The sequence below is a fragment of the Cyrtonyx montezumae genome, unplaced genomic scaffold, assembly GCF_038088225.1.
Source record: "Cyrtonyx montezumae isolate F1298 unplaced genomic scaffold, pur_monq_1.0 scaffold_8, whole genome shotgun sequence".
NCBI classification, from domain to species: domain Eukaryota; kingdom Metazoa; phylum Chordata; class Aves; order Galliformes; family Odontophoridae; genus Cyrtonyx; species Cyrtonyx montezumae.
In genome coordinates, this window is record NW_027072089.1 from 104,212,243 (window position 1) to 104,234,360 (window position 22,118).

The following is a 22,118-nucleotide window of genomic DNA, read 5'->3' on the forward strand; positions in this document are numbered from 1 at the left end:
ACCTTTCTTCTTTTTTTGCTTTTTTTTTGCACATTAGAAAGACTCATGTTCTGAGTGATTTAAATTGTATTTTTTTTTTTTAAGAAAAATGTGGACTGATTGAGCTTAGTTTTGTAACTGACAATTTAAAAAAAAGAGAGATCTTATTTTTAGCTATAGTTGATGTTTGTCTGTAACAGCACCGAAGTGATGCAGTTGTGGTAATCACTGAATACCACCACAGGTATTGTCAGGAAAATGCATTCATTGCCGCCTGCCAGCAGTACGCCATCACGGTTCTGCTCTTGTTTTAGAGGTCAGTCTGGTAGGTAACTACAGCTATCAGTGCAGTCTGTAGCATCATCACAAAGACCACTCTAAATGCAGAATGAAACGCATGGAGCATTTCCCCCCAGAACCCTGACTGTCATACACCAAAGAACAAGCCACGCGCTCGCTGGAAATAGCCATTGGAAACCTCTTGGTGAGGTGCCTGGCCTCTCACGGGTTTGATGGCATGACTGTTGCAGCTGCAGAGCTGCTGTAGTCATTCTCTTAGGACATTTGAGTAACTTTATGCTTGTAATTCATTGAAGAATTTTTTCTGTCTGCATGGTTGGTTGGTTGTGCATGCTGAGAACATTCCGCTTGTGTTCTGATAAATGTCTGTTTTGATGCTGAGTCCCCTGATGCCATCACTGCTGCTTCTTTTCCAAAGTAACTTGGGAGAGACCAACATTAAACAGTCTCTTATTTAAAGGTCCCATCAGTAGGAGATTTCAGAATGAGATTCAGAAGTGTCACTTTATTTTTCTGACAGTCACATGTTCAGTGTATTTTACGGGACCGAAAGCTAAGTATTTCTAAGCCTTATTCTGTAGGTTGTTCTGGTAGCTGTCCTGGACTTTCAAGTGATTATTTTCCATTTTAAGTAGCTGATGTATTCACTCAGAAATGTAATGTAATCTGTGTACTTTGGGTTTTTGTTGTGCACACCTGTAGAAGCCCTATGCAACTTTTTTCTCATATTAGAAATGTTCAGAAAGAAAATTTTTACCTCCATCGTTTAAAACATGCTCTGGCAGTCTCTTCTCATTTGCCTTCCTTTCATGATTTGTGAAGTTAAAATGACAATGCTCGTGAATAAAAGCTGTTTCATTTAGTAGTGGGACGCCCTCTCTCTTTCCATTGAAGAATTAGTTACTGAGGAGCATTTATTCACAGGTCCAGGTCTGCTCCAATGCTGAGGGCACGTGATTTGTTTTCGTGGTTCTGATAGGAGGGATTTGTCAGCAGCTTGTGCCTTTTGTTTATGTACTTAAGTGTTTCCTCCCCGTTGTTACTGCTGGACACTGCACAGCTGATGCTGTTTAACTTGGACAATGTTATGCAGAGAACACAGGGCTGGGTAGCATCAGTTTTGGAAAGGCTGGGCAACACAGGCCTTGTTTAGGCAAAGAGAAAGGAAAAAGGTTAAGATGTTCCCGCCGTTCTGAAAATCCTTTCATTTCAATTTCATCATTAACGGAGATTACCTTAAAATGCAACTCTGGATTTGTGCAGCACTGGACACCGGCGTGTTCTGCATTTCTCAGACGCTGGGTAATGTGAGTCTGGCTTATTTTAAACATCCATCCACATTGTTGGGAGGCACTGTGCCAGAGGACTTCGTTTTAATGTGCAACAGAGACCAACCCTGGCTGTAAACGAGACAGGAAATAGTTCAGTCACTCAGTCACGTTCCTCACCTCTCACTGCATTGCTTCAGGGCCATGGCATGTTTTAAGCGCCTTTACTGACAGCTTTAGTCACAGCCAAATGGGATTTCATTTCAGTTTTCACTCCGTGGCATTGATAGGTACAGGGGGCCGAGTCAAAGCATTTAACTGCTTCTTCTGAGAGTAAATCTGTCAAGATAGATACGTAACTAACAAACAGCTTCCCCCTCCTCTTTTGGAATTGCTTCCACAAGTCAAAATGTTTCTGCTGGGACAAACAACAGTAGCGGTGCCCAGGTGAGGCCAAACTTCAGCAGCACCAGCTATGAGAGTGCAGGTGTAGTTCTTCAGCAACTGAAGCCTGGCTCAAACATTTTTTCCCTTCAGATTTTGACTCCTCTGTAGCAATTATGATTCGAACCGTTGCTCTTCTGAGGTCGAGGGCTGTACAGGAGGACGGCTGTGAGTAAGGAAGCGCCCTGGCACGGCAGGTAGGTTTGAGAATGATGCGAACTGAGCTGTTGCCCTTTGCTGGTTCAACTCTTGTAAGAGCGCTGAGAATGGGAGAAGTGGGCACCTGCAACGCGCTGGTTCCTGACAGACCAAGGAAGGTCACGCAATGGCTGCTGGTATGTTGTAAATTCTTTCTTTTCTTGTCTTCTAATGATGTCAAAGCTAGTAGGACTAGTAGTAAAAGCCTTGAAGTTAAATTAGATTTAAAAATGCTCAGGTAAGTGGCAGGGGAACCTGGGTCCAGGCTGGTTGAGATTCCTGGCGTTAGCTACTTGTTTCACGTTGCTTTAAAAATACCATATAATTAGTAGTTATTTCTGTTCTACTGAAGGAAAACACTGACAGCAAAAACAGAAAATGCCTTTTCACAGAACTGTAAAGATACTTGGAGATGGGAGGGTCACCTCTTCTTAAGCCAGGCTGCATTACTGCCAAACAACAGCTGGACCAGCAGCATTTGTTCAGCTGACTTTTGCACATTCTTTTCCATGCCTGACTGCTTGTTTCTTACCACTACTGAGCAGTCAGGGTGTAGATTTGCTTGGCATACTACACGTTATGCATCACCTTTCTGCTTGTAGGATAGCAATAGCGACAGCTCAAGCTTCTTCCCAGTGCAGTGACGGAGCAGTGGCACAGCTGCACAGAGAGGTGGTGAAGTCTCCTTCTCTGGAGACATTCAAGACCCACCTGGACGCCTACCTGTGCAACCTGGGCTAGGGAGCTGCTTTGGCAGGGGGCTGGATGAGATGATCTCTGGAGGTCCCTTCCAAACCCTACAATACTGTGATTCTCCAGCTGTGGCACAGTTCACTGCAGGTTGTGTTCCCTGAAGCTATCACAGCTGCTTTGGATTTCCTCACAGTGGAGGTCCTGTGTTGAACTTAACATCCTTCCAGCTGTAAAAAAAATGCAGCTGCTGTGGATTCACTGCAGCAACTTCCTGAGGTCAGTAACTTTGCATTACCCAGTCTGAATGCCTGAATTTATTGCTAAGACTGTAAGCACCACATTATGGAGTAACCACAACAAAACCGACACGACACCCTTATTAACACAAAACTTGAATTAACTTTATTTTCCCCTACAGTCAACAACTGGTCTGCATTGAGCTTGAAAGCAACGAAATAAAAATGAAATCTCCCACTGCCGGGGCCAGAAATCCAGATTTAATTACCTCTGTGAAAACGCTGCAGCTGTAGTATTGGTCTGTAAAAACCACTGAAGTTGAAAATGAGTTCATAAATCAAAAATATTCTACACCTTGGGAAAGAAGTCAGCAGTAACATTCTCGTAAGAACACTGTAAATTTACATTTTCTTCATGAAAGGTACATACTATTCTGCACTTTACATCAAATTGTTGGTGCAAGTTTTGCTTCTGTAGAAAGTTCCAACCTGCGGCAGGAAAACAAACTGCAAAACCCTTTCTTCCATTTTATCTAAAGAAAATGTTCAAGTCTGTATAAAGTTTTCCTAGAGCTGGAAAGTGAACACGTTCAATCTCTGTTTATATTATTCTAGTGCATTTAATGTGACAGTTTTCACCACCCTTTTTCTTTGAAAAGAAAAACAACAGAAAACAAACAAGAAATCGGTATAAAAGACGGACAAAGCAAATAGCGCTGGAGCGGGGAGCACTTCAGATGATGTGAGCACTAGGTAAAAATGCAGAGGAACAGAATCCCAGAAGAAACTTCTGCCCTCACAGCTGGAGGCAGGGAGAGGGGGGAGAGAGGTGTGCAACCCCCCTAGCACTGGTAGCCACAGGAAAGGGGTCGTATACCTGTCAACCTTTTTCTTTCCTAGCACAGGCTCTGCTTGTTTGAGCGATGTAAACATTTACCTCAAAGAGTTTAGTTTCAGTTCTGAAGCACCAGCCACCGCGCGGTGCTCAGCTGTACGTTTCTATAGCATTCACTGCTGTCGTTTCAGATTTGTCCAGAGGATGCAGGTTTAGCCCTTGTGTCTGTAACGTGCAAGGTCTGCCTCGTCTACCTGATGAAGCGACAGCGTAAGGCCGCAGTACTGCAATCACTGTTAACCAAAAGCAGCTCCTCCGCTCCGCACCGTCCCCCAGTTATCTGTCCTGTCAGCTCTGCTGGGAACTGCAGCTTTGCTTCTTACACCCCAGCTCACAACCAGCCTGCAGCGAGAGGAGAGGACGGCTGAAGAAACCACTGAGTAGCAATTATGGGAGGAACTTACTGTGAAAGTTTAATTTCAAAGACAGCTTTATTTCCTCGTAATTGTCGAAAACAAGTCAATTTAGATTTAACCATTCCAGTTTACATGCTGCTGCTCTTCAGCTGAACGTTTTCCAAAAAAGATTGACAAGTATGCATGTGCCAAGGACCAAATTACAGGGTTCTTTGGTGCAGTCAGTCCAAATTCTCAACCGATTTGAAGGATAGTATGTACCAATAAAAAAAATGCTGCTAGACTTGTATAGCAGCTCTGTCTTGCTTCACATTACAAATCTAAAACAGCTGTTCTCAATAAGCCAATATTTTTAATCAGACATTGCCTGAAAATTTTGTACAATAATCTGGACCAATGATGGTTCTGTACCCTCATGTTGCTGTGAAACATGACTTCAGCTAAAGGCAAAGACCGGTTATCTCAAGGACAACTGCTTCGTATTAGCATTCGGAACAGTGTATTTAAACTGTCTTCCTGTTGGGTCTCTTGCCTTTCTTTAAAATTAGTTTATTCTTAATGTAGCCACGCTTCCTTTTGGAGGTCTAAAAAGAAAAACAGAATACAATGTATTAGTTAACGATTGAATCTTGACTGCGATTTCACTGCCGTGCATTTCAATCTGAGCATTAGATTTATTTTTTAAAGAGCTTAACGGGTAAATCCTCAACTACGTATTTTCTGTTTATTATTTTTAAAACTGGGATTGTTAATTCATGCCCAGCATTGGCTTTTGCACGTGCTGTACTTCTAGAGCACTTCTGAAAGCTTGTGCTGAGGCAGAATTAATAATTAACCGAAGCCATAAAGCTCTGCTAAATAGGCCGAAGAGCAAAGTGAGGAGAGCATTGGTTGTGTTCGGGAATGCACCTTACATCTGTTGCCCTGTTTGGTTCTCTCTGAAGTTAGCAAGGTAGGTAGCAATATTTGTGCAAAAAATTGCTCTTCTAAAGGAAGAAAAATGGCACAGTCCTATTTTAGTCTTCAGTCCTGTGCTGCCTGCAGGCTCGCTAGTGCTTTCTGCTCATGGGTCATTAGCAGTGTGATTCCTCTTTTTGTTTTTTATTTTATTTTTTTTAATAAAGGAGGTAACAGGGAGAAGTATTAGTGTTAGTCCTGGCTCATATTGAATTCAGGATTGCACAAAGAAATGGTTAGCTCCCAGTGAGCAGAACTGCACAGTCAGTGAGCAGCTCCCACACCTGCTGCAACGTGCTGTGCATAGCAGCAGGCTCCATTAAGTCAATTCACTATGACTTTTTACCTTTTTGCTAAAAATAGCAGTGTTTTAAAGAGAGATACAAACACAATACTCAGACTTGCTGCTTCGCTGAGTTTGAGCTTTGTCACCCTTGTCCTGTCACTCCTCCATGGTAAGGACTGGACTGCCAGGAATGAAGCAACCATTTGAAAGCCGTGACTATTCCAGAGCCCTCAGCATGTGCTTAAGCAATCTGAGTTTGGACACTGGCCCCAAGCTCTTTCCTGGTGCACTGATTCCTTAGTAGCTGGTGCTACAACAGCTGGTGCTGGATCAGAGCTGCCTTTAGACAGAACTGGCACACCCACGGCTCTAGCGAGGTCAGTGCATCTACAATTACTATACACAGCCTGGCTTTGTCACCTACAATCAGAAGTTACTGTAAGCATCATAGGCACAGTAAAACTTCTCTTGTCTTTTTAAAGTAAGACTAGCTCCCTTGGCAACTCTCAAATACCTTATTTCACTTTAAATATGCAACTTTTATCTATCTTTTTTTTAAACCAGTCCCCTCTTCTTTGTACTTCTACAGCGCAGCGTATATTTATTGCCTGCACTAATTCACACACATTTGTTTCTGACAGGATTCTGGGACCCCTCTGGCAACTCCTGTCAGTATATACAGGGGTCAGACGCCACGAAGGACAGGGCTGCTGCGATTCTCCCGAGCTCCCTGATAACAAATCCTTCTTACCAGGCTGAAGTAGCGCGCCAAACTAACACTAGGATGACTTCAAACAGTAAGCAGCCAGACACTTAAGTTCCATCAACAAAAGATTCATATTTAATTTATTTCATACAAAAGTGCCATTTTTAAACTTCTAGGCATCACTACTTTCAAACAAAGTCAGAAAGCAACTTCCACATTATTTACTTAGTGAGCCATAGTTACTGAAACATGAATTGGTTTACTTCAGAGATTATACTTCCAGTTACATGAAGACTTAGGAGTTGTAACAGCCAGTGACACGCTCTATTTCCAGTTAGCGTTCTGCCTAAAAAAAATCTAGCCTTGTGTCTTCACATGCTTGTAAGTTAAGCAGACAGTAAAGTAACAATTAATTACCAGCAGGCAGGTCTGGTATTGGACACTAACATGAACAGTATCCGTAACATTCTGGCTAGTGGAAATACATAATTCACCAGCTACATGATTGACTTAAAAATAAACTGCCCTCTCCTGACCCTCTGAGTCACTTCAGTAGGAACCCACCTTCTTTGACAAATACTTCTGTTTCGGTACAATGTTGGTTACTCTAAGTTTATGGTCCAACGTCTCCCTGTTGTCTAGCTGTTTCACCTTGTATATTCTAACCAGCCAGTGCTCTGAGGTAAAGGCTTCCTCCAGATGTTTAAATTTAATGTCTTTGTTTCCAATCTCAGCGTTTCGTGTACGATCAAATCCTGGGGGTGTCCGAAAATCCAGCTACAAAGATTAGAGTTGTGTATTAGTTCAAGACAAAACACCACAAACTGAGGTTCATCATACCACATGGCAACCATTTCCACTGGTCTGGTCAAGAACCATGTGAAGAACACGATCCCTTGGTCTCAAGAGTTACAGCTGAAAAAAGGGTTCCTTGCAGACAGATCAGAACGAGGAGCCCCTGGGGCAAGGAGTAGTGGTGGGAACAGGAGAAAAAAAGCAAACCAGGCAGATTCAGCTACATACATGTTTGATGATCCCAAAGGACAGTTCTCTCTGAGTTGATTCCCTCCCCCCGTTACACAGCATGGTGTTGTTTAATACACCCGTGTGACTTGGACAGAAATTGGGTGGCTTCTGACAGATACTAAATAAAGACAATTATTAATAGTTCCACTTCTGTTTTGCTGTTATAAACAACAAATGCTCCCCACCAGATAAGAATGAAAGCTTCTCAAGTACTCCGCATAATGGAATTAGGACGCTCATCTGAGGCAAAGTGAAGGACAGCACAAAGCTAAGTGCCAGTCTAGGTTAGCAGTACAACTGCTTCTGCTAAAGGCTCTGTGCAGGAAAGTAGTGTTGAGGTGTTATAATAATTGGTGAAGATCACCTTCTTACTAATGATTCTACTGCTGGGAGCAGTACTTACCTTTAACATTTGTATCCTCACATTTTAATTACAATTTGGTAGAAGAGTTAGTTAGCACTGACCTGCATCTCTCCAAATCTGTAATAGGACATCTTATACATCAGGCAGTTGAGCAGTGTTGGAGAACCTGCCTTGTCTACCCGGAATTCTCCCTGAGGAGTGAAGTAATCACTTTCCTTTAAAAGCAAAAGAAGACAGAGTCAATATAAACTAAAGCTCTATGTAAGGTAATTTCTCATTCCTTTCTCCACAAAAACCAATGAAACAAACCACCACCACCACACCAAAAGAACTTATAAAGAATCTCAGTTGACTTCTGCAGGTAAAAAGCTTATTCAAGTCAGTCATGCTGGTGCTCACCGAAGGTAAAATCAGTTACAAACTACCTCACTGTAACCTAAAATGCTGTGGAACAATCTTCCTACGTCCCTATTCTTGTCTCATTACAAATTTTCCCACTTCACTGTAAGCAGTTAGTGGGAAACTGGCTTCAAACCGTACGAATCAGTTGGAGGATATCTACCAAGATTACTCTTAAAATATGAGAAGCACCATACTGTTAACATACAAGATCTGCAGTGTTACCATAGATTTCCTATGTGCAAAGTTGGTCAATGCAATTTTTTTGCCATTTTCACCTCAAGTCTGTGCTGTCTGCAAGTTTTTTGTTAGGCTTAAGCAAATATTAATACAGACTTCTGCAATCGGAGACATTCAAATAACTTACTTCAACTCTACACGAATATTAGCCCTAACTTGTCTCCTGCTATTACAGAGTTTGAAGAAATCTGTAACACCAGCTACTTAAACATTCTGAACTCTTCAACTTTTTTTTTTCTCAGTAATTAGTGGTGTTTAGTGAGACACACACAGAAATGATAGAAGATATCTTGTTCTTTTGTTACAATGCAAAAAAGAAACTGAAAAGCTTTTTGAGGTTACTAACCTTTCATAGCTAAAAGTTAGCATAGCAATAATGTTAATACAGGTGAAAAAGAAAAAAAAAGTGGAAGTAAAAATACGGAACACATTGAGCCAAGAACACTAAAGTTTCGTCGTGTGCGTTTCCACTTACCCGAATATCTTTGGGATGTTCCCCCTCTGCTATTCTCACCATCCACAAGAACTTATTGATATCATCACCAGAGTAGCCAATCACACCCCCAAAAATAATCAGAACGTAATCCACATCCAGACTTCGCATGATCTCGTATGCTGCCGACTCGTTGGAGGACATGGCCTTCCCCACCTGCATCGTAGCAAAAACACCCTCAGTATCTGCACAGCTGCCTACTGATCACAATCTCAGACCAAGCACCTGCAAAACCAACAACAGTTACCAACCAGACCCCACATTCTCCTTCTAGGTAAAGAAAACCAATTGTCTTTATTTAGAAGGCCAAAAGCTCAACCTAAACGGAAACGTCTTCTGAAATAAGCTGTAAAAAGCGTAATAAAAACTGCTTTCCTTTTGTGGCAGCTACAGATTTCTCCAGGGACAGCTGCAATGCCAAAAAGTTAGTGTGGCAGAAAATGCCTAATTGCAAATTATTTTCAAAACAGCCTGACATGAATACATTTTTTGAGATATCAGTGTTCTTGTTTTGCCCCCCTCCTCCCCCGTTTTTTTTTTCTTTCCTTCCTTGAGCTCTGTCCCTCACTACTGAAGCAGCCACGTCACGCTGTCCTCAGTAGCACCCTCGGTGTTGACTTCAAGGAAAGATTATGGAGAGAAAATACCAGAACAGAGCTATCTTTGAGTTAAAAGTGTAGCACTGGCAAGTCAATGTTTTGGCCCTGAAAGTACTTTTAAAGCTGTATCTAAAAATTCTTCCAGAACGTGCATTTTCCACACTTAAAGAATTCACTTAGGTCAGAAACTGGCATCAGTTCAGTAGTCCTGTTTGCCACAGATTCCCTTGTACTTAGAACTATAATAATGTCTCACTGTAGTAGGAGGGCGCAACTACACTATAAGTAATACTGCATCTTAATTTGGTAAAATTCAGTTAAGTCAAGAACTTAATTAGAAAATACTAAGCTTAGGCTGCAGTCTGTCAATAAAGAGCCTCAGTTTCTTGGCCATTATCCTTATCTGTGTGAAGTTATTTGGCAGATTTCCATTTCTGTGCAGGAAAAAGTAATCTGGCAGATATTTCAGGGCCATGCCTCATTGCGAACACAAGTTCAGAGATCTGCCACAAAACACACTTAGTGCTTACTTTCCCCCTTGTTCACAACTGGAAGCTGACAGTACCAACTCTCCAGTCATACTGGAGAGAATTCCTTATTAAAAGCCATTGTTAATAAGTGCTGTAACGTTCCTGTGTGTATGAAATCCAGGTGATTGAGCTACAGTCCATCTATTCACCTGATACATCTCTGTCCTGAAGGAATAGGCAGGTTTGCACACAGTATCTATACTACAGATACTGGCAACTGCAAAACAGAGCTAGCTGTAGAACAGATGAACAGACAGACGTTCAGTTTAGAAAGCTCTGTAACACACTGACTGTCAGGTCAACAGCAAAAAATGTGAAAAGCCTTATTACATGGGAAAGCTTGTTGACCAGTATTAACAGCAACGATTCAATTTCCCAAGCTTTCTTCTGGCTGATGCTAGCTCCCTGCCACTGCCAAAAGCACCTCACCTCACCCATTTTTACAGTAATTTGTATGCTCAAAGCGTAACTCAATTAATTTGTTCATTTTGAACACTGCTTGCCAGCACATCTGGTCCAACTGCTTCACTGGGTACTGACAGAAGACAGAAACTATTTTAACACTTTCCTCAAGCTCTTCCTGGCATTCTGCCCATGTGGCAGAACGTCGGCCTTCTGGGAAGAAGCAGGCACCGAGCGATGGCTGACTGCAGAGCACCTCGTAAGGCCACAAAGCAGAGCACTCCTTTGTTTCTGAAAAAAGGATGGTGCCCCTGTAAACACAGACAATGCCAACAGCCTGCCTTAGTTCCCATACATCAACGCTTACGCTTCAGAACTGGAAGAAATTAAATGCACAGATGTTTAATCAAACTGCAGATTTGAGAAGACAATCACACCAAGGCTGTGACACTTCCATTGCTATGTATAAGCTTTCTCAGATTTCACAGTGCCACTCAAAATCCAGTCAAACACATTGCTGAACTGAAATGATCTGTGTTTGGACAGTGCTGGCAGAGCAGTGGTACCAGCTGAGTTTTCATAGTGCTAATGTCAAGGGGAATGATTACACGACTTGATGCTGTCCATCATCCCTCAAAGACAACAAACAGGTGGAGCTGAAGTTCTGGAAAACCCAAGAACACAAAATGAAGAACCCAAAAGCAAAAGTGATCCCCTCCAGCCCCAAACTAACATAACTGCCAAGATACCTGCTCCTTCCACCTCTGTTTCCCTCTCCATGGAATTTTTCTTTTATTCATACTTTCCTTCAATAAACACCTTTCATATCTGTCCAGAAGTAGACTCTTCGGTGCTGATACTGCTCAGAACATCGCCACACTTACCAGAGCTATGTGGCTGTTGTTCCAAGTGTTGTTGTCAACCAGTGTTGTCCGATTGGCCATCCCTGCGATCTGGTAACCATAGTCCCACCACGACATTACTCTGGCGTGCTCGTCTGTGTTCTGTCTCAGCCAGTAGTAGGCTTCCCTGAAGTCATCCAGGATATTCCGAGTGCTGCAAAACAGAGTTCATTTTATTCACATCAGTACAAATACTGGCAAGAAATGGACTGCATCACGATAAATCCGGGCTCACAAACAAAGTCTTTTTTATGCTTTCCACTTCCTATGAGGCATTCAGTCCCTAGCCAGTACTCAGGAGTTTAAACTCACGGGCAGCTGAAACAGCCAGAAGCTGAAACTGCTTTTGAAGACGTGACTAAATGCATTTCCAGTTGAATATATATTCATTAACAAGTTGTGTGACCCAGATACATATTTTTTTAAACCTTCATGCTTACTGGCTTTGGATAGGATTGTTTTTATGTATTCATATTAAGTATTTCAAAAAAATATTTTGTATTTTTGAAAAGTAAAATATTAAGATTTTTTTTTTAATCAGGTAACAGTTCTTCCTTAATGTAGTTAAAAAAGCAAATTACAAATGCAGAAGAACTAGGAATGCTTTTGCCCTTTAATTATTTTCAAACCTGGTACATTACTTACCCATCATGGTTATAAGAAGCAAGAACAACACTAGGGCTGGAGTATGCATTGCTTGTTACCCACGTACAGTGGACAGCAAACATCATCAACAGCATCAGCATCAGCATCGTAACAATGTTTTTGATGTTGGGACCCAGTCCCTCTTCTGTTTTCTCCTGTTCAGATACATGTTTTCTCACTTTGCCTGCCTGAACAAACACAGACATAGCTGTTAAGGCAACCTCCATCATCCACGGCAATCCAAAAAGCCTTTCTATTCACTATGTGCACCCCATAAAAGCTGTGGGATACTGCAAAAATCAACCAAGTTCTACTGTAAATCAACTCAGTACGCACAAGAATATTGTGACAATGCAGCAACTTGAAAAAATGGGTTATTCTCCAAAATCCTTTCAGAAGAAAGGAAATCTATGATATGTGGGCAAGTACATTGCTTAGTTCAGCTCAGTGTGATGGGGAAGATTCAGGAATATGAGAGTACAGAAGTACCATCTCATAAAATATATTACTCTTTAATTTCACTCTGCCTAGGAGGGAATACAAGAGCTAGATGCCGAGTGACACAGAACTGCTATATTAAAGGAGGGGGAGCAACTGCCTGCCATGACCCATCCAGAAAGCTGAGTCAGTACTGCAGACTTCCTTTGGTTAAAGACTCACTGCTGATCAGCTAGAAGGCACCACTTCTGTACTGACGCCGACTTTCTTCTGGGGCATCACTTACAGCTTATTGGAGAACAGCACCTAGTTACTCTAAATTTCAGACCTTTAGAAAAGCTTTAAAAAATAAAAGCTTATCTTTACTAAACTTCTGCTCCCTCACCTTATCATACAGGTTGCCAGGGTTCCTTTTGTCATCCTCATCGCTGCTGTCCTCTATCGGTGGATTTTCCCTCTTCATATCATCACCCAAGTAACGCTCAAAGACATTAGAGAAAGCAATTGCAGACAGCATACAGACCACAGGAGTCAGAGTGAGCATCAGACGAACCATCACGCCAGCAAAGTAAACGGCACTGATTGCATACAGAGCAACTGCAGAGAAAAAAAGAAACCTACTGATGACATTTAGAAAGTAAGACTCCCTGTGACTGCACGCACGCATGCTCACCAAAAAAACTGCTTTGGGAAGTGGGCTGAGTATCTGTGTGTATAAAGGCCGGAGCGTGTATCTTCTTTTTAATTTACAAAGATAATTAATTAATGCTTATCCCTTGATAAGCCTGAAGTCCTTCCTGAAACTCATCTTGACAGCTATTAACAATAACACGACTCCATTTTCGTATTCATTAATAATGTGTCAGAAGATACATTATTAGTGAAATTTAATATCAAACACCAAAAATACTATTGGAGTAGCAGGTAGTTTCATTTGGTTAGAAAGGCCAAAGAAGTTATTAAATCTGAAAAAACAAAGAGCAAGGATTAGACTCTCATATAAATATCAAATTTAATTTAAATCAGAGACATCCCTGGACAAATTGGAGGCTTGTCTGCATTACAGTGCAGATACAGAAGATACTGCAAGCCCTATTCTGAAACAAGTTTTGCTGGATGATAATACTATCCACTTCTTCCCTTTGCTTCCCCCCATCCCTTCCTCCCCCCAAAACGCCAAAGAAAGCAGTAATAATAACAAACAAACAAACAAACAAACAGGATTTTTGGGATAGGAACATTCACAACACTTCACGGGAGGAAAAACAACAGGAACCCAACCTGCATGCACTGTTAGGAACATCTGCTGTTCATGTAGTAGTGGTTACTGCTAGCTTGCTACAGCTTAACAATACATCTTGTCAATGATTTGTGATTTGCCACAGAAATCATTAAGGGGCACTGCTTTATCAAATTACATTGTATAAACATTTTGCACTGGTAGAACAGTACTCTGCTCCTCTGTTCTCACTCATGGGTGTCTTTATGCTGACTGAGATGATGCAGCAGTAGGAGGCTGAAGGGGGTCTTCGCAGCACTGCTTTTTGCAAGGACTCATGTAAGCAAAGGAGCACAAAAGACTCCCAAACCACAAGACTGAACACAGTAAACGTTCTTTTTGCTCATGGGGTAATCTCAGTAGGCTGCTGTATTGGACTGGAGCCTCCTGCCTCCATAGAAGAGCAACTGAGTGCACTTCCCTCCTCCTTTTCAGCTTCAACTCCAAGTTACATCTTTAGAAGCCTCACTCATAGTCCTAGCAGTCTGCTCTCAAAGTAAAGCTTCATACAAATAAACAACTTGTTGTCACAGGCACAGGGAGACCCCACGCCTCTGCTTAGGCTTGTACCTCATCCACAGTGAGTGACTCAATTCACTAGAATAGCTGAACATCTGGAAAGAAAAGGCATTTTGCATCATCCTCTGTGGTGGGATGACCACCCGGAGAAAAATTGGGTGCCTTCAACCTTTGTTGTGAGGAAGGGTTGCTGCTCTGAGCTCTTCACCTGGATGTGAAACTGCACCTCAAACGTGAGGGGTGTGCAATCTGCACGTGGAAGAGCCACAGAACAGAACCACACAGGCAAACACTTTGAGCACACCTCGCAATAAGGCATTCCATCACTGTCCCACCCATCTCCACATGAACTGCATTTTTATTAACAGTTGTAAATACTACTGGATGCAGGAAACTTTTAACACTCCCCCTGAAACGTTCTAGAAGAGGTTTAAACACGTCATAAACCAACTCTGAGCAAACAAAAACAAAACAGAATCAAGTCAAAACGATTTGAAATGATTTTAAAATATTTTCTCTTACCAAAGACTCTTTCATCGTTGATGTTTTTGATACAGAACCACAGCCCTGCTGGGAAAGTACACACGAGAATATGCAGATCAAAAAAGAAGGAAACCCATGTTGTAGGCTGATGCTCAGACACAGAGGCAATGATCGGGATGTGAATTTTCGCATACCTTTTTTAAAAAAAATTCAGTTCAAATTATTTTGAAGAGAGAAAATTATTAAAACTTGTAAACATTAGGAATTCTGAAACTCATTTAAAAGGAAGCATTTCAATTTCAAATGGTAAATGCTCTATTTAGCAGAAACCTGATGAAACTTCTGTACCAAAAGATGTCCTCATGTCTTCTTGTATTTAGGAAGTATTTGGTGTGCAGAGCTACTTCAAACATCAATATAAAGGATTATTTCCATACTAACTAAAAGAATGAGAATTACAGACAATTTTGTTCTATAATGGATAAATAGGAAAGCCAAATTCACCAGAATGAAAACATCCAGCTATGGAAGCCATTGCTATATACCAAAGTGACAATCCACCGTGACTGTAAACTCCCTAGGATTTCAATACTGTATTTTGGAAGCTTTTTCTTTCTATACAAAACACCTTTGTTTGTTCAGTGCATGAAAGCAAATATTAAATACCAGAGGCCAGTCTGACGTCCCCACATTTTCTCAGATGCTGAAAATCAGGCCTCAACTACACTTGGAAATGCATGTTGACTAAACAACATGTCAAGCACTCAGTGCAGACACTGACAAAATCAGGTTCCACGTTCAAAGACAGCTCTGCATACAGAACTAATCTGATCTGAGAAGCTGTGTGCCCAAAGGGTGAGGTATCAAACGTGTCTTCATCAATATCCAGGTCTCACTTAGAATTGCAGTGATGTGTTTTAAACACGGTATGATTCTCTAATGTAGACAAGCCCTCAAAATTTTAATGCTTTGTATATACATATGTATACGCAGACCACTTCATTTACAGTTATAGGCAAGGAACAACATCTATATGTTTTTCAAATGAATTTGATGCTTTTTTATTGATACCTATTCTACTACATTTATTATAGGGTTGGTACAGAATCCTGTATCAGCTAGCCTTTGAAGCCTGATAAAAAGCTGAACAGCAAATGTTTGAAGTTCTCCTACCCCTGCTTTTAATCTTGAAAACATACCAGTTAAGACCCACCTTAAACACATCTGTCCTTTGGTTTTATTAAGATTGTCCCATTATTTAACCACCTGGCTAAAAAACTGAACACTGGATTTTTAAAGGTTAACTAAACCAGAATATTTATTTACAAAAGCACACATGAATAAAGCAATATAATTCAGAGTAGACATCTGTATACACAAAACAGATGTATGAACAAAACAAGCAGGCACCATGCAAGATCCCATGGAAAAACTCTCATTTCGTGCAATGTTGTGCAATGAGAACAGTGTAAGTTTGAGGTTCTTAGAAATTCTGCCCTCAAGTGCTGCCCTCAAACACTTCTGGTTATCTTATGCGGATAAACACTGATGTTTCATAGACAAACATACAACAGATATATGCAAAGACTTCCAAAAAAGTAAGGAACTTAATAAGTTAGTGATGAAGGTAAAACGGTTGCAAAGATCATGGAGCAGTTACTACCAATGCTCTCTTTAGAGAACCGATCAAAATCAACTGTATTCTCATTTACTGAAATACTAAATGGATTTGATAATGAGGAGAGCAAAAGATTATTAGTTTCCAGTAGAGTGCTATTGATAGCTAACGTTATCCTTTACTTACCCAGTGTCCCACAGTGAATAAAATCTGCCACTCCAAGGAGCGATATAACCTGAAAATGAAAAGAGGAAAAAAACCTTTTGCTGCCTAGGTATTTAAATGCAGTAATTTGTCTACACCTTTGTATTACAGCACAAAACTAAATACCAAAAAGAAATTTCATTACGTGTGTAGAATATGTGAACTAGGCCTACTGCCTTTGGTAGGAAGTCTACCAGTCATGAACCTAGTTTTAGCAATGAGGTCATACTGCACTAGTTCACTATCACTACACACCTCCAGAAGTTAAGGTGATGCAAAATAAAGTATTTCTCAAAGAATGACTGATAGTAACCTATGTTCTGTAAAGAAGTAAAAGAAAAAGAAAACAATAAGAAGTATTTAATTCTTCTCAAATGCCTAACCCAAAACAAAGAGAATGATCATTAGCCAAAGCACTAATACACAAAACACTTGTTTCATACTGTTTCTCTACTGATCTATCAATATGCAATGCATAACATAAAAGTTGGTATTTGACATGCTGATACATTTTACCTATATATATATATATATAATAAAGCTCTAAGATACTTGAGCACCATTAACATGAAAAGAAACAATTTATAAATATAAACATTATAAGATGACAAACATTGAAAGTTAAAAATTTTACTTCTACTTTCCATGCAACCATTTCAGCTCCCTCTACATACAGATAAAGAGAATCCAAAACGAGAACTTTATATCCCTTTTCTTATTAGCTAAGCCTTTGTGCATGATGTGCTAAGTCTTCCCACTGATAAATACAAATAGTATTAAACTGAAATAGTATAAAACTGAGGTTTTTTGCTTAATATTCTGTGTTTAAACACTATGTGTAATGTTCTCTGCCCAGCTATCTTCCCTTTCAGTCTTTGAATGCAAAGCTTGCTCCTAAACCACCACATGCACAAGTAAGAATGAGATGTCAGCAGATCAGGACATCTGCCTATTGTCTTCTCTGGATGCATCCAGAACATAGTATCAGATGGGAATCACCTAATGGTGCTGAAATAACCAGCAGCTGCGATAATTATCCATGATCTTGATCAGGGTGAAAAGGGAAGGCCCTTGCTGCCTGGAAAATGTTTAACGTTACACCTCTTAGAAAGACAAGAATGAATATCTAAGGGGAACTGCTACCCAGCAGCCTCAGTCCCTAGAAAGATCATGAAGGAGAACATCCTGAGTTACATTATCCAATGCCTTTAAACTGTTCTCCTTATTTCTCGACTGTAAGCTGAAGAAGAACAGATTGGACAAACAACAATGTGTTGAAAATTGGCTGCACAAAGTACTCAGTGGTTTGGTGTCCCATGGGTGGCTGGCTAGAAAAATATAAAAATATCAGAGAGGTGAAAACAGTGAATAGTGCTAAATTAAGAAGAGTGACTGATTAGCATTATGGCAGACAGGACTTCCATTCAAAGCATTAATTTTCTTTCAGGTGGTGCACCTGGTCCAGATGTGAGCAGCCTGTTTCAAGAGGACCATTAAGAAAATACAGAGAGAGCTGAGTGCCATGAGATAGATGGTCAGGAGCCTGAAGCATTATTTAAGTTTAGCATGGGTGACATTTATCTAGGACAACAGGTGACTTTTTCTTCATTGGAGGAAGAAAGCATGGTGGTAGATGACCAGGGAAATATGTCACAGAATCAGAAAAGGCAGCGAGGCATCTGAGAAACTCAACCGTGCAAAAACAAGCTTAATTTCATGAGGCTGGGTAGGGTTACCTTGAAAACTGGAGGCTGAACCAATGCAGAACTTACAGGCATACATTAATTTCAGTAATGTAAAAATCAGGTTCAGTTATTTCTTAAAGTAAATAACTTTATTTTGATTTATCAGTGCTATTCAGAACAGCTTAACTATGCTTATCTTCCTAACAGGCTTTTGCTGTAGTTATGTTCCTCATTCCAACCTGACTTCTTGCATCATACTATGCATTATGTAAAAAATTGCAACACCCATACAAAGTTTTGTATCCAAAATATATTCACATGCACACACTTTATTTTCAGTAATGAAATAATCAATCCTACACGTGCATGTTTTATAAGTTCGTCTTCTCCCATTCTTTAATTCTAAATGCACTCTTGGTATTTTGACTCAAAATTGATCTGTGCTCATCAGCTGATGATCTGTTGGATCTCTTGGCTGATTTATAAGTCTAAATATCCCCACTATCCACAAACCTCTGTCTAAATCTTGAATTGTTGTGCACTCAGCTAGCTTAAGTTTCCAGATAAACAGCCCTGTATCTGCTTCTGTGCACAGCGAAGCCCATTCACTTTACAACAAAAATGAAAGAAAAACCAGTTTGAGTGTTCATGATATTTCTGTTTCAACAGAGAAGTTTAGGAACATCACTGACTTTCCCTGGAAACTGACAAAGTTTCCCAGGAATTCTGCAGCCCAGAATGCAGAATGAATTCCAGCACACAGACACGTGAAGTAATACAGATGTTGTTTTGCTCTGGGGTTACCAACATCTACTTCTGATTTAACCAAATTCTGATCACCTCAATTACCTGCTCCAAAAAGAATCTGATTTCATGTTTATTTACCTGTGTACGTCAAATAGATGACACTCAGGAATACAATACCAGCAGCCAGTGAGACACCCAAGAAGAACAACGTTTGAAATTCTTGCTTTGTTAGTCTGTCTCTCAGATACTGCAAAAATGCATATGCCTGCAGCAATGCAAAAACACCTAAAGAAAGGCAAACATTTTTGTTTAAATGGTGAAAAGTGGTAACAGATGTAAAAAGTTGGCAAGCTTACACTTTATTTTAGTTAGAAAAAGGCACACTATGTATATCCTTACATCTGAAAACCAGTACAAAATTATTTTCTGCCAAACTGACTTTAATAATTAATAGAGATGATAGTTCCTCAGTTATTGCAAACATTCTTTGCTTATTAGACATTAAAAGCCACCTTTCTGCTCCCAGATCAACTTGGAGTAAGGGAGAGAAACATCTGAAAAATGAGATTGCATATAGTTCATTGAATTCATATAAATCAACAAAGAACAGTTTAATATACCTAGGCATTATGAAAAAACAAGATGCAGCTTTTGGCTAGTTTGAGTAATGAGTTACAAACAACAGAAAAACTAAGTCCAATAAAGAAACACATGGAAATAAAAGTTACTGAGCAAAACAGTAGGATTTAATGGATGAAAAAAGAAGAAGAAACCAACATCTAAGTGACACAGACAACTGAATTATACAAAGCCAGTGCTGAAACACCAGAATTGGCTGGGTAAGCATCCTGCACCGTCAAAAAGCTAGTTTCAAATCTAATACTGAGCATTTTCTGTTGTTTATTTCAATGTATATCATCACATCACGACCCAAAAGGAATAATTTATCAGTAACTGTCAGAAGGAAAAAAACCCACATGAACTCAAGCATATGGTGTTTCTCTAATCATGAAACTGTGATACATGATGTTGAAATTCACTAGTTTCAAATCTCCAGATAAAAGCAAATATCTCTATTCACTAAACTACCGTAAAATTATTCTGATGCAAACTATGGCATGATAACTTGTACTCTGCCCATTATATGAAGAATGTTTAAAGAATCTCAATACCAAAAATACGCTAAAAATATCTTTTTCTGATGAATTTTAATCAAGTTCCAATTGGTGTCCAAAATACCCTTTAAGTGACAATATATAACTGAAAAAGGAGTCATCTAACAAATTAAGCTGTACCACAGAACCAGTCTACGCTCCTAATAATTAATATGTATGCTTGTAAGTCTAGCAGACTTAGTAAAGGTTACTGCTGTCAAGAAATCAAGATGTCTGAACGCTCAACAGCTACTGAGAATAAACTCAGTTTAAGAAAACAAAGAATCAAAAAGATTAAAATCAGTCATTTAAAAATCAGCCTCCTGTATGTAATATGTCATCTGTAGTTAACTCACTTTGAAAAATTATCAACTCTAAAAACAAATGGCTCAATAAGAACTGTGTTTACCAGTAACGAATGTTTCAATTATGCAACACTTGAAAGCAACATTATATTGCAATACAGCAGAGATTATCAATGTGCAAAATAAGTGCTTGTCAGAATGCATTAGTGACTCAGCGTTACGGAGGCATTTTACTTCCATTAGCTCACACAAAGGAGGATAATGTGTTGATTGGAAGGAAAACTTCCCTACAGACACTAAATTGTACCTATTTTCTTCAACGATTTGGTTTGTTTGTGTTACTTCTAATACATGGAAAATGAATCACAAGGGTTGGAGGGATTTTTTGTGCTGAACAGGCTGTTTGGAAGCAGTTTTCTTACCTGCAGCTGCCATGTGTTCACTTGTTCTAATTGGTTGAAATCCCACAAAAGGTATCTGCATCGATAATATTAACCCAACAATGTAGAAAGTGCTATATGCTAGAAAAAAAGAGGAGAAAAGTACAAGAGAAAAGCATGAGCAAATGAGTATACACATTTCAAAGAGCACTGATTCCACTGATGGTAGAGCCATCTTACTACTTAGAAAATGAAAAAGGTATGCTTGCTCTATTTTTAATACAACAGCATGCCAAGAAACTGAAAAGCAACAGAATTAAAGCTGAATACTGAGTGTCTGTACTAATAGATCCACACCAGTAATGGGAATGCATAATCCCTCAGATGGTTGAGACCAAAAACACAAGAAGTAATAATACCACAAATCATTATTTTAACTAACACTATATTCATGTATCTCACTCTGACAGGATTTGGTTCCTAAATATTCCAAGGTAAGAAGGAGATGGAAAGACAAGAGAGAAATACCAACTATGAACAACCACGAGTCCGCTTACGTTGGAAGCAACTAGCCAGCTTCAAATCCAAATAAGGTTTTCTTCCCTCAGCAGCAACCAGCAATAATGTATATCTGAGATTACAGATCATAAACCATTGGCTTCATTATGCCTCAATCTTATGAGGAAATCCTTGTCCTCATACAAAACTTTAGTAAAAGAATAGGTTTGGGGGCCACATGGTATACTAGTGGTATTATTTTTGTTGCAGCTGTGCATTATGCTCCTACGATACTGTAATGCTTTGCAAAGATCACACAAATGACTGTCATGATGCTTCCGACCACTTCCAGCTGTCTTTGCTGCTGTGTTCTTTGAAACATCAGTATTCTGCTGTTTGGCCTCACTACTGATCTATTCCTAATTTATGCCACTGAAATATATCTTTGCTGTAGGAAACTTCATTTTTGAAGAGCTCACAACATAAATCATTTACTCTATCATAAAAGTGCTGCAACACTGCCATCCTGTGGAGGTTTAACGATGACATAAATCATTAGATTTCACACCTGTTAGGCCATTTTGAAGAATCATTTTTAATTCTACAACTGGTACGCTTCATATGCCCACATTTTTTGCACCCCTCGAAACCCACTTCTCTCAAGCAGCCATCACATATGCCTGCTTGGGATTGAAAGAACAGGTGGTCTGATACAGCTTTGTGAGGAACTTAGCACATGGAAGTGTACTGCATCACACTATCCATGCTCCATGCTTTGGAGGTTTTCAAGGCCAGGTTGCATGAGGCCCTGGGCAATCTTACCTAAATCTAGTGATTTAGTGGTGGGCAACCCTGCCTGCAGCAGGAAGGATGATCTCTGAGGACCCTTC

The 22,118-nt window shown here is 40.0% G+C and overlaps 1 protein-coding gene across 1 annotated transcript in view; it reads right to left on the reverse strand.

Annotated features, from left to right (window-relative positions):
- Window positions 1–4,425: 4,425 nt before the first annotated feature.
- STT3B (STT3 oligosaccharyltransferase complex catalytic subunit B) overlaps window positions 4,426–22,118 on the reverse strand; it is a 47,259-nt gene continuing 29,566 nt past the window's right edge. The window contains exons 6-16 of the mRNA XM_065753153.1: window positions 20,773–20,871; window positions 19,030–19,176; window positions 16,442–16,490; window positions 14,677–14,831; window positions 12,742–12,953; window positions 11,919–12,106; window positions 11,256–11,427; window positions 8,823–8,996; window positions 7,810–7,923; window positions 6,883–7,095; window positions 4,426–4,953 (exon numbers count right to left, since the gene is read on the reverse strand). Coding sequence (XP_065609225.1) covers window positions 4,873–4,953; window positions 6,883–7,095; window positions 7,810–7,923; window positions 8,823–8,996; window positions 11,256–11,427; window positions 11,919–12,106; window positions 12,742–12,953; window positions 14,677–14,831; window positions 16,442–16,490; window positions 19,030–19,176; window positions 20,773–20,871 — 1,604 coding nt within the window. The 3' untranslated portion in view covers window positions 4,426–4,872. The remainder of the gene's footprint in view (window positions 4,954–6,882; window positions 7,096–7,809; window positions 7,924–8,822; window positions 8,997–11,255; window positions 11,428–11,918; window positions 12,107–12,741; window positions 12,954–14,676; window positions 14,832–16,441; window positions 16,491–19,029; window positions 19,177–20,772; window positions 20,872–22,118) is intronic.